Consider the following 13,343-nt stretch of genomic DNA (forward strand, 5'->3'; position numbering starts at 1 on the left):
TTTAACCATCATACGAAATCTACCCCTGAATTGATTTATTAATTATTTAGTATATTTTTTAATGTGGTTCATATCTCCTAGGAGAATTTTTTTTTATTTACAAAGAAGGAAATTTGGGAATTGGACAGAATCCTTCTAACCTTAAAAGGCTATTAATTAGGGAATCAAGTAGTGGGGTCTATGTAACAATTTAGCTGTTACTATGTGTTTAGTGGAAGAATACCTGTCCATTATATCCTTCACCTCTTCTTTCAATGAGAACTGCATACTTACTGTGAAAATTTCTGTCTGAGTGGAAGCAAAGCCTATGAGGATTCCTTCACTGCAGCATTTATAGAAGTGGCTATTGAAACTGGCAGGAAGTCATGTAACATATGATATGTAGCAGAAATGATGTTACTCAAGTTGTGGTGTAGCTTCATAACCATTACATTCAGACCTCCTGACACTATCTGTGCTAATCATTGCTCTTGATCAAATGTTATTCCCATCCTAACCCCCTTTCTTTCCCCACCTTCCTATCTCAACAGATTCATAACTCTCCATAGTTATCACAGCAGACACATACAGAGTGAGTCAGGAGGAAAGGTGTAGGATTTAAGGGGTGATAGTACTCGTGATACTGAACAAAAAACTTTGTATGGACATATGCCCTATTTCAAATGGTTTCCGAGATAGAACGCATTTAATATCACTTTTGTACATTTTTCCTGAATAGTGCGAAAACCACACCCTCCAGCAAAAATGTGCCGCAGTGCAAAATCAAACTATATTAAATTTTCTATGAAAAAAGTCCTAGCCATTTTTGCTCTAGAACTAACAGTTTATGCAAAGAGATCATGAGAATATTGAAAAGGTCACACGGCATGCATGTGCTGTGTCTTGTGTAGTTTTTGTAGGGCAATTTGAGGTAGTTTCCCAACTTAATAGACGGCAAGTGTCCCGTATCAAACTGTTCATCTCAACTTGCTCCACACTACTGTGGACATTGTAAGCAGTAGCAATCTTTGATAGCACAGAAAATAAATAACAATGAATATTAAATGTGTTCTATCTTGGAAACCATTCAGAATAGGGCATAAGTCCATATGAAGTTTTTTATTGAATATCATGAGTAATACCACATCTCAAAGCATCTACCTTTCCTCCTGACTCGCACTGGATATAGATCCATAGACCCTCATCCATACTATTTTCTTAGCAGTCTGCCCCTGTCCTGCAGCTCCACTCCCCAACAATTCTCCTGACTACCATCGTACATGATATGATAATCAAGCCTCGAATAAGCATTCTTAGGTCCCTCCCCAAAACTGTTTATTTTACACTTTTTTTATTAATCCAGAAAAAATAAAAAGTAAAAAAATCAAACAAAACATGTTTTAAGAAACTTTTTTTAATGTTTACTATTTACATAAATTTTATGCTTTACAAAATTATACTTTCTTTCTAACTTTCTTAGATGTGAATTCTTCTGTAACCTCAGTATAATCTAATAAGTGGGCTAGCTCTGACTCTATTATGATCAGAGCTAATCCAACAAGCCATTCTTGCCCCTCTGTAGTTCTCAAACAATTTGTTATTAACTCTTGTCAGAAATCTGAATAACGACTCTGCTTGGACAACAGTAACAGGCAAAGTGCACAAAATCTGTAAGGCTATCATTATATTTGGAAATAGCATGGTTCATTAAAATTGCACTTATGAATAGCATTGAGAAGGTGCAGAGAGGGAAATGGCTCAGACTCAAAATAAGATGTATGTATATTTCTTAGCTGCAAAGTGGTTTGTGGTAGTGGGCCAGAGTACTTTTACCCCACTTCCCCCACCTTCCCACTGACCATCCACAGCATCAGCCCTGGCCTCATGTACATATGTCAGCAATCTCTCAGGTTTCTTCAGCATGATGGGTGTGCTTCCAGTTGTTCAGCCAAGTTATTATTTCCATTTTATGCAAAACACTTACACAATTGACCAGTCATCTTCTTCAGGTGCTGCAAGTTATGCTTGTATATGTACTCGCTGCCTGGTCTCCAACCAGTTGTGCATTTACAGCATCTGCAGACTAGGTTGATAATCAAAATATTGTGTATAAAATGGAAATAATAACATCACTGGACCTGTGGAAGCAATCCATTAACTGTGTCAGTACCTGGGCTAATGTTTGCTGGTCCCATATTCATACTTCTTTCCCCATTGTCCTTCCATCTTGCTAGCACTTTACTACCACTTCCCCTTGGCTTTTCCATATTTTAACTTATGTAAGATAACAACTGTGCCAGTGAGGCCACAGTAATGAGAGAGTCTCTCTCTCTCTTTCTTTCCTCTTCGTTGTGTGTGTGTGTGGGGGGGGGGGGGGGGGGAGGGGGATGGGTTGGCTTGGAATCACATATTATTTTATATAGATTTTGGTAGGAGCCTGTAATATAAATAAGATTAGCTGTAAGTGCATACAGTGTTAACAGTTCTATTTTTTTATACAAAAAGGAAATTTATCACTTAGCACTACTCATTTAATAGAAAACTAGATAAATGTAAAGAAGCTAGTTATTGGAATGCATGCATTTTAACTTGTCTGGATCAAGTGGCAAGCAATATAAATTGTACTGTATCCTCTGTCAAACTAGGATTTTCAGACCACAGTGCATTAATTGTGCAGGTCTGGTTGCAAAATAACAGTCATGAACACAATAAAATCACTGTACAGAGGAGAAACTTCAATAAAACCCACATGCATACTTTCCTCTTTGATATACAAAATGAAAACTGGCAAAATGTATATGAGGCTCAAACAGTAGACAGCAAATATGAAGCATTCTTGGATATTTTCTGTTATTATTTTAATTGCCACTTTCCCTTACAAACAAAACGTATGAACAAAGATAGGAAACTCTCCAGCTGGATCACCCCAGGAATCATTAGATCATCACAAAGAAAAAGAGAACTTTTTTACATTAGCAAATCCAAACTAGGCAGTAGTGAAGCATTTAAGTCATACTTTACTCTATATAAAAAGATATTAAGGAACGTAGTAAATGCAGCCAAAAAGCTACAGAATGATAAGTGCCTCAAATTGTCATCAAATAAGAGCAAAAGCATGTGGCAACTTATTAATATGAATACTAATAGAGGAAAACAACTACAAAGTGATATTAACTTAAAAATAAATGGAAAATTAGTCTCCAGTGGGAAAGAAACAGCAGAGGAATTCAATAACTACTTTACAGAAACAGTAGAAAACCTGGCTAACCATCTTAAAAATAGCTGTCCCTTACAACTAGAACCAAACTTATGCTCTGAGATTCTATTTTTAAGACCTACATCTGAAACTGAAATAGAAAAGACACTTCACAGCAGAATTAAAAAAAAAATCATCTGCTGGACAAGATCAAATTCCATGCTTCCTCCTTCACAATTGCAGTAACTTTATCAGTAAACCCCTAGCCCATATAATAAACTTCTCATTCCTGAATGGTGTATTTCCTGGTATGCTCAAAATTGCAAAAATTATACCTGTCCACAAAAAAGGAAGCAGAGAGGATCCCAGTAATTATCGACCCATTGCACTGCTTTCAACTTTTAGTAAAGTATTTGAATATATAATGTCCACAAGAATCATGTCCTTTCTAGACAAAGAAAATATCCTGTCACCTGCTCAGTTCAGCTTCCAAAGTAAGAAAGCTACAACTGATGCAATACAAGAATTTCTAGATCATGCACTGGAGCTTGTATACAAAAAAACTCCCAGCCATAGGTGTCTTCCTTGATCTAACAAAGGCCTTCGACATGGTTAATCATAGTATACTTTTGCAAAAAATGCATTCCTATGGAATAAGAGGAAATGCCTATGACTGGTTTAAAAGCTATCTGGAAGATCGACAGCAGTATGTCGAATTAAATGAAACTAAGCTCTCAGGTACAGCTAGCACTGTACATTCCTCCATGCATACCATAAAGCAAGGCGTTCCCCAAGGCTCCGTCCTGGGCCCCTTGCTGTTCTTACTTTACATAAATGACCTTTCTCACAGCCTACCAAACACAAAAACCCTTTTGTTTGCTGATGACACCTCTATACTCATATCTGCACCTGAACAAATTCTCCAATCTCATATAGATAGGACCACAGATCAAATAAGTCGATGGCTTCAAAGTAACAGGCTGCTGCTAAATGCAAAAAAGACAATTGGAATAACCTTCCACACGGCCCAAAACAGAAATCCATTACTACCAACTATATCACTGGAAAAAAATAATGTTAAACTTGAAAATGAAATAAAATTTTTGGGCGTCACTATTACTGAAAAGCTCACATGGAAAAGGCACATTGATGTTACCAGCACAAAACTTAGTAAAGTATGCTTCATGATTAGATCAATAAGGAATGTCACTAACACAAGTACCCTAACCACAATGTACCATGCACTCTTTCACTCTGTACTTAGCTACGGAATCATCTTCTGGGGCCAAAATTCTGAATCAATTAAGATATTCAAACTGCAGAAGAAGATAGTCAGAACAATTATGTTCAAAAAACAAAGAGACACTTGTAAACCATTATTTAAGAAACTAAATATTTTGCCCCTCCCATGCCAATACATACTAGAATTATTATTCTTTACCAAAAAAAGTATCAACAAAATTAGCAAAAATATGGATTACCACGATTATGACACAAGATCAAAAACCTCTCTAAGAATATTTACCCACTCAACAAAACTGTACAGTGACGGTGTCAAGTGTATGGGAATAAAATTATATAATCATCTTCCAACTTTTATACAAGAAATCCAAGTAATAAATAAATTCAAACAGACAGTGAAGTCTCTTTTAATAAAAGACTGCTTTTATACCATCCAGGAATATTTGGAATCAAAATTGTCTTAGTGCATGATAATGTATCAAAGCTGAATGTTGTTAAGTCAATTTTGTCACATCATGTAACAATTCTCTGTAAAGCCGTAACTTTAAGTAACATAATTTTGTAACTAATGTAAAATAATCATTCTTCTGTGTTCTTGTTTACTGTTTTAGACTCCTGTAAACTGTATATTTGTATTGACTTATCCCATATCAGTTGTACAAGCCATTGTACTGATTTGATCTATGGGACAAATAATAAATAAACCATTTATCTTGCAGAAGGTGACCTCTGTGACAAGGATCTAGATAATCTCCGAAACTGGACACTTAAATTCACTGCTGACATGGGAGATGTTCTTACAAAGCAAGGGGAGGATGATATGAGACTGATGGCACAACGTTTCAAAAACCGTTATCCATCCCTTTTTAGTGAAGGCTACAGGCAAGATTTATATGAGGTAAGTAATTGGGACAATAGTATTCCAGTGTTTCAACAAGACAGTTTTTTTCATAATAGTAATGAGGAAAATAAGTGAAAGTGAAAAAGCAGAAAAACAAAAAAGTAAGTATCATGTATTTTATTTTACTGTAATTACCTAAAATAAAATAATAAATATCAATACTGCTTGTCATTGCTAAAAGAAGAGACATTTAATATTAATGCACTGTGTTTCTAAGTATTCCTTTTTGTAAACTTCAATAAATTTCATGTCTGTGTGTAATGTTATAAAACAGAATCAATTTTTTTTAAGAGAGAGAGAAAAGGGGGGGGGGGGGTGGCAGAGGCTGTTTAACTGAATCCAATTTTGTTTGTGTAATGGTTTTCCCATTGCACTCGTATCTTCATATGTAGTATGATAATTGTGTTATATTACTCAGTATTCATTTACTTACTTGGTGCTAAAAATCCAGAACAACACAATGCAGAAGACACATTGGATCAGTCTTGAAAAACTACACACCAGTTTTAACCAGAATTTTTCAACACATTCCACAGATCAGAATGCAGAATATTAGATTTCTTAATTAGATAGGTAAGTTAGAAAATTTAAAGTTAGATATAGTGGGAGCTAGTGAAATTGAGTGACAAGAGGAAAAGGACTTCAGATCAGGTTAGTAAGGAGCTACAAATACCAAATCAAGTAGGAGGAAGTCCAATAATGAATGAAAAAATAAGAATGTGGGTATGCTTCTATGGATAGCAGTGTTATCTGAGGCTCATTTTCATTGGTGGGCCCAAATAAAAAGTCGAACTTTATAACAGAAATGTTCTGAAGTGTTACTCGTATAACCTTAATTTATGTTATGCTGCTTTTTTTTTTTTTTTTTTTTTTTTAAAAAAAAGAAAGAAATCTGTTCGGCTGGCCACTGTTCCTCAATCCATATTTTTATGATGGATTTATGAATATTGCATTTGGTTTCCCTGTGCTTAACAGCTTGATTTATAATTTATCTTCCATAATTAATAAATTGAAGGGAATATTTAGCAAACAGTCTACTTTATTCATTTTAAAATCACTGTAAGAATATATGAGCTTCAACACAGCTCCAGACTATGGAATACTACTAAGAGATGGTCCGCTAGCTATTTGAGACATTTCCCATTGACGAGTGGCAGTATATATGTGTGTGTGGAGTGGGGGGGGGGGGTGTCATGGGGAGGGGGGAGAGGGGGGGGGGGGGAAGAAATGCAGTAAGTCAAGTGACAGTGACTACAAGTAGATGCATAAAGTGATGCAAATAAAAATATGAGCTACCATCGGGGCTGTACCGAGGCCCTGGCAAGTTAGACCTGCACCAAGGGCACAGGCATAGAAGGGGTGCAAAGGCTGTCAAGTTAAAGAAAAGAGAGAGAGACGATTTAAGAGTTAACTGGGAGAGACACATGAGCTCTCTTACCCCATGCACCAATCTTCTGCCTGTGCAAGAAATCTGCCTCGACATGAGACTGAAAACCCATGCCATTGTCACAGTGTCATTTCATCCAAGCAGCATGTAAAATAATGACTGCTAACAAACTTGCATTACTTGGGCTATATGTCAACAGTGTATTTTGTTCGTATAGCTGCTGCCTACCCAACTTGCTCATGTTCAGCAATGGAGTTTTTGCTGCAGTTTCGCTACAATATTGTAGGAACTCAAGGTCGCTCATCGTGTCTTGAAGTCAATATTACGCTATTAAACTGAAGGCTTCCTATTTTCTCTGGTTTCTCCCAACTGGAGAGAAATTTTCTAAGCTAGACTGCTTCAAAATATTTGATAGAATAATAAGTGAAATGAGAAACAGATCTCACATATAACTCTCTATTTCAGCTCACTTTCAGTTCCTGTCAGGGAAAGTGTTAAATGAGAGCTCTGTATCTTATTATTACTTAAGGCAATTTCAATGCAGTTTCAGAAAATTAAAAGTGATAAAAAACTAAAGTCAAATATAGGTGAAGCAAACAATCCAGTTTAGCTATTTCGTTGATATAATATGACGCAGCTGCTAAATTGGACTTCTGTGACATTATCAATGGACTTGCTACACTCATGCTAAGGAAAAGGACAGTAAAATCATAATAAGAACACACCTCTTGTAAAGGAATGTGTTCTCTGTGCTTAATTAAAACCATTTTTATTTTTGTTTCTACTAATGATTCATAAACTGTTAATAATTTAATAGGAGCAAATAAAAATCAATGTGCAGCAGCTGCCACTAACAGTAAGAGATAGATTTTGTTTTACTTTAAGATTTTTAGAAAGTTTGTACAATTTGTAATATATTTGCTAGAATGATACACTTAATTTGTCGTGTGCAATATTTTTCATCTATACAGATCATTTAACTAATACAGGGTAGCACACAAAAAACTGGCCCCAAGTACAGACAGTTTGCTGGTTATGCACAAATTGTTGCCTGCCAAAAGCAATTAAAATCACTCAAAAGAGGAAAGGCTGCTGGAGCTGATGGGATACCATTTCAATTTTATGCAGAGTACGCAAAGGAACTTGCCCCCCAGCAGTGTACCGTAGGTCTCTAGAAGAGCGTAGCGTTCCAAAGGATTGGAAAAGGGCACAGGTCATTCCCGTTTTCAAGAAGGGTCATCGAACAGATGTGCAGAACTATAGACCTATATCTCTAATGCCAATCAGTTGTAGAATTTTGGAACACGTATTATGTTAGAGTATAATGACTTTCCTGGAGACTAGCAATCTACTCTGTAGGAATCAGCATGGGTTTCGAAAAAGACGGTCATGTGAAACCCAGCTCGCGCTATTCGTCCACGAGACTCAGAGGGCCACAGACACGAGTTCACAGGTAGATGCCATGTTTCTTGACTTCCGCAAGGTGTTCGATGCAGTTCCCCACAGTCATTTAATGGATAAAGTAACAGCATATGGACTATCAGACCAATTGTGTGATTGGATTGAAGAGTTCCTAGATAACAGGACGCAGCATGTCATTCTCAATGGGGAAAAGTCTTCCGAAGTAAGAGTGATTTCAGGTGTGCCGCAGGGGAGTGTCGTAGGACCGTTGCTATTCAAAGTATACATAAATGACCTTGTGGGTGACATCGGAAGTTCACTGAGGCTTTTTGCAGATGATGCTGTGGTACATCAAGAGGTTGCAACAATGGAAAATTGTACTGAAATGCAGGAGGATCTGCAGCGAATTGACACATGGTGCAGGGAATGGCAATTGAATCTCAATGTAGACAAGTGCAATGTGCTGTGAATACATAGAAAGAAAGATCCCCTATCATTTAGCTACAATATAGCAGTTAATTCCATAAATTATCTGGGAGTAGGCATTGGGAGTGATTTAAAATGGAATGATCATATAAAGTTGATTGTCGGTATAGCAGATGCCAAACTGAGATTCATTGGAAGAATCCTAAGGAAATGCAATCCGAAAACAAAGAAGTAGGTTACAGTACAGTTGTTCACCCACTGCTTGAATACTGCTCAGCAGTGTGGGATCTGTACCAGATATGGTTGATAGAAGAGATAGAGAAGATCCAACAGAGAGCAGCGCGCTTCATTACAGGGTTGTTTAGTAATCGTGAAAGCGTTACAGAAATGATAGATAAGCTCCAGTGGAAGACTCTGCAGGAGAGATGCTCAGTAGCTTGGTATGGGCTTTTGTTGAAGTTTTGAGAACGTATCTTCACCAAGGAGTCAAGCAGTATATTTCTCCCTCCTACGTATATCTCATGAAGAGACCATGAGGATAAAATCAGAGAGATTAGAGCCCACACAGAGGCATGCCGACAATCCTTATTTCCATGAACAATACGAGACTAGAATAGAAGGGAGAACCGATAGAGGTACTCAAGGTACCCTCCACCTCACACTGTCAGGTGACTTGCGGAGTATGGATGTAGATGTAGATGTAGAAAGGAGCTAAAGGTTATTTACAACTTATACAGAAACCAGACAGCAGCTACAAGATTCAGAGGGCATGCAAGGGAAACAGAGGTAGGAAAGGAAGCGAGACAGGGCTGTAGTCTGTCTCTGATGCTGTTCAGTCTGAGCATTTAGTAATCAGCAAAGGAAACAAAAGAAAAATTTGGTGAAAGTATTAGAGTGCAGAGAGTAGAAAGAAAAAATAATTGAGGTTTGCCAATACCATTGTAATCCTACCAGAGGAGCAAAGGATTTGGAAGAACAGTTGAAAGCAGTGGACAGTAACTTGAAAGGAGAATATAAGAAGAACATCGGCAAAAACAAAACAAGGGTGGTGGAATGTAGTGTAAATTAAATCAGGTGATGCTGAGGAAATTAGATTAGGAAATGAGACACTAAAAGTAGTCAGTATCTTTTGTTATGTGGACAGTAAAATAACTGATGATGACCTAAATAGAGAAGATATAAAATGTAGTCTGTCAATGACAAGAAAAGCATTGCTGGAGAGGAGGAATGCGTCAACACTGAATATAAATTTAAGTATTAAATTTGTCTGGAGTGCAGCCTTATATGAAAGTGAAATGTGGACAATAAGCATTGCATATAAGGAGAGAATAAAAGCTTTTAAAATGTGTTGCTACAGAAGACTGCTGAAAATTGTATGGCTAGATCATGTTATTAATGAGGAGATGCTGAACAGAATTAAAGAGAAAAGAAATTTATGGCACAACTTGACTAAAAGAAGAGACTGGTCTATATGACAAATTCTATGACCTCAGGGAATCATTAATTTGCTATTGGAGTGGAGGGAGGGGGGGTTAAAAATTGTAGAGGAGACCAAGAAAGAAATACAGTAAACAGTTTCAAATGAATGTAGTTTCCAGTACTTATATGGAGATGGAGAGGTCTGCACAAGACAGGGTATTATGGTGAGATGCGTCAAACCATTCTTTCAATGGAAGACCACAACAACATCATAATACAATGAAAATAAAGAGCTCAAAATACACATACATATAAAATATATCAGCATGTTTTACAAGAACAGAATAAGTGGTCAGTGGTGGCCTAGCAGAGGGAACCATCCCAGCAGTTGGCTGAAATGATTTGGGAAAACCATGGAAATCTAAATCAGGATAGCCAGACAGAGAAAACTCCATCCTCTTGAAAATGAGATCGATGTCTAAACAACTCCACTGCATCATTCGGTTGGTCCCTATACTACAATGTTATTTTGATCATTCACAGTTTGCACCAGATAATCTGTAATATAAAGCATAGCTTGACACAGCACACACTATGGACACCTGCTGGTGGTTCTTGAATGATGAACGTGCTATCATGCCCCTGCCCTCCCACCTTTCTTTCTTTTTATAAAACTGACTCTAGGCCTGTAAACTTGTAGCTACATCCCATGCATTTCTTCGTGCCTCTCGTTCAGTCTGTCTGAAAAACTGAGTCAGCATCTAGTCTAAGAAACATATTTCCTGTGCCAGAATTTGGTGTGACACTAACAAACACATAACAACTGTGAACCAACCACTAATTGGTTCTCCTCTCTTCACTGAATATCACCCAGACCTTAAAAACATCAACCACATTCTTTGCTAGAGCTTCAGCTAGCTGTTGTACCCTGAGATGAGAGATATATTACTCAAAATCCTTCTTTATAACCCAAATAATGTTTCATTACCAATTCAATGCGAATATCAAATTTCCAACAGTTTTAATTTCAATTTGTAAATTACAGTCATAAATTAGTAATGGTTAATAACACTGTTTAAGCAGTGTGAACTTAAAATAGTTTGAGTCTCCATTTATAAGCATAATTTACAAGTGCTATGATTCAAAATTCAATAATTTTTTTTATAGAATAAAAGAGATGTTCAATAAGAAATTATTTATATTTATTTTTGAAGGAATTTTTATTTCTCTGTTGTTTCACATGACAAGTTAAGCTTTAAATAATTGAAATGTTATGCTTGAAACACTTCTCTGCAACAACACTTTTTGGGAATTGTGAATTATGACTCATTTAGATGACATGATTTGTAAAGTTCATTCTAATCATGAAATCATATCAAATTTATTTCCATGTTGTGGCTATGGGCATCTTTACTTTTTTGCAGTTCTGTTGCCCTGGTTAAGTGATATTTATAACTAGAATAAACTTTCTTGGCAGGCCACTCATGCTTCATTCATGTATTCATAAAGGGAACCATCAAACAGTGTAACACTAACATGATGACAACTTACTTGCTTCCACCGTATGAGCAGGGTAATATATTTCTAATAGGGAAATGCAAAGCTTCACAAAAGCTCTTGCTCTCACAGCCAGTGCTTCATTTAAGCAAGAAACATTTCCATATCTGTGGCTATCCCCAATAACCATAAATTTTGCTAGGTGATTACAGTCTGTATGATATTGATGGTATTCCATAAAGCTTTTGTAGGAAAAATATAGAATTGTTTGATGAACAAAATGTCATATCACAGTAAGTATTCTACACATAGAACACATACAGCATTCACTGCCTCAGTACTTACAGAAATGATTCTGCTGGGCTAAGCCATTCCAATGCGCTCCAAATTTTAAAAAAAATTATGTGAACGTTTTATACCCCCCCCCCCTCTCTCTCTCTCTCTCTCTCTCTCTCTCTCTCTCTCTCTCTCTCTCTCTCTCTGTGTGTGTGTGTGTGTGTGTGTGTGTGTGTGTGTGTGTGTGTGTGTGTGTGTGTGTGTGTGTTTTATCCATTGAATGCAATAATGTATGTAGTCCGTTGTCTACGATTTACTGTTCAGCTGTTCCGAGAAGGCACCCGAAGAGGTAGTACAGAACAGGGTGAGTGTTACCTCACATCCTGTCCTTTTTTTCAGTGCCTATGCTGGCTTCTTTAAGAAAGGTGATAAGAGAGTCGTCAGTACCTATTGACCTATTTCACTGCTGACATCATTTTCCAAAATTTTTAGAAGGTGATGTGTTCTAGAATGGTATCTCACCTTGGCAACAATATCCTCATGAAATCACTGTTTGGGGTTCAGAAGGGTTGTTCTACTGAGAATGCCATTTATATGTTTACACACCAGATATTACAAGCATTAAGTGACAAAATACACCAACAGGTATTTTCATTCAGTAATGTCATATGGAATAATGTTTAACAAAGAAGGTCTCCATTGCCCAAACGTGCTGTAATAATAATATGTGGTGCTCACCCACAATCATTTTGTATAAATCTGTTTAAGGAGTTGGGCATTATGACTATTGCTTCTCAGTATATTTATTCCATCACGAAGTTTGTTGTAAATAATCCATTACAGTTCAAAGGGAACAATGTGGTACACAATTAAAATACTAGAGGAAAAAAATGACATTCATTACTCAACATTAGGTTTGTCTTTAGCACGAAAAGGGATGCACAGTGCTGCAATAAAAATTTTTGACCACTTACTCAGTTATATAAAATGTCTAACAGACAACAAGGTAAAATTTGAAAATAAATTGAAAAAGTTTCTCCTTGACAGCTCCTCCTATTCCATAGAAGAATTTCTGTTTGTAATGTGTAAAAGGTGATGGGTAGGAATTGCTAACTCAATCTATATATCTTGTTTTCATATCAGGGAAAATAATGATAATAATAATATGGTGGTGTTTAGAGCACAAATAGATGCACAAGTTAACTTGCATAATGAATGTAAAATGACTTGTTCCACACCATGACAATTTATCATGCAAAATGATACATGAAACATGAAAGTAACTAACTAACTAACTAACTAATTAGCTTCTTAATCTCAGAGCAGATTAATTTCCTCAACCCTTTTCTCCATTTTGTGAAATGTAGGTAGCTCTGCTTCCAAACACTACCACTAATTTTCCCCTTTGTCTGCTGTTGGTTGTTGTTTTTGTTGTGGTTTTCAGCCTAAATTCTGATTTGATGCAGCTCTCCATGCTTCTCTATCTTGTGGAAGCCTCTTTGTTTCTGAATAACTACTGCAACATACATCTTTCTAAATCTACTTACTGTACTCATTTCTTCGTCTGCCTCTACAATTTTCATCCCATCACTTCCCTCCAGTACTAAATTGATGATCCC

At 36.6% G+C, this 13,343-nt stretch overlaps 1 protein-coding gene across 3 annotated transcripts in view; it reads left to right on the top strand.

The window, feature by feature from the left end:
- LOC126334715 (multiple inositol polyphosphate phosphatase 1) overlaps positions 1-13,343 on the top strand; it is a 289,351-nt gene that overhangs the window by 233,317 nt on the left and 42,691 nt on the right. For all 3 annotated transcript variants that reach the window (XM_049997226.1, XM_049997228.1, XM_049997229.1), the window contains one exon: positions 5,137-5,315. In XM_049997226.1, coding sequence (XP_049853183.1) covers positions 5,137-5,315 — 179 coding nt within the window. The remainder of the gene's footprint in view (positions 1-5,136; positions 5,316-13,343) is intronic.

The sequence above is a fragment of the Schistocerca gregaria genome, chromosome 2, assembly GCF_023897955.1.
Source record: "Schistocerca gregaria isolate iqSchGreg1 chromosome 2, iqSchGreg1.2, whole genome shotgun sequence".
Classification (NCBI taxonomy): domain Eukaryota; kingdom Metazoa; phylum Arthropoda; class Insecta; order Orthoptera; family Acrididae; genus Schistocerca; species Schistocerca gregaria.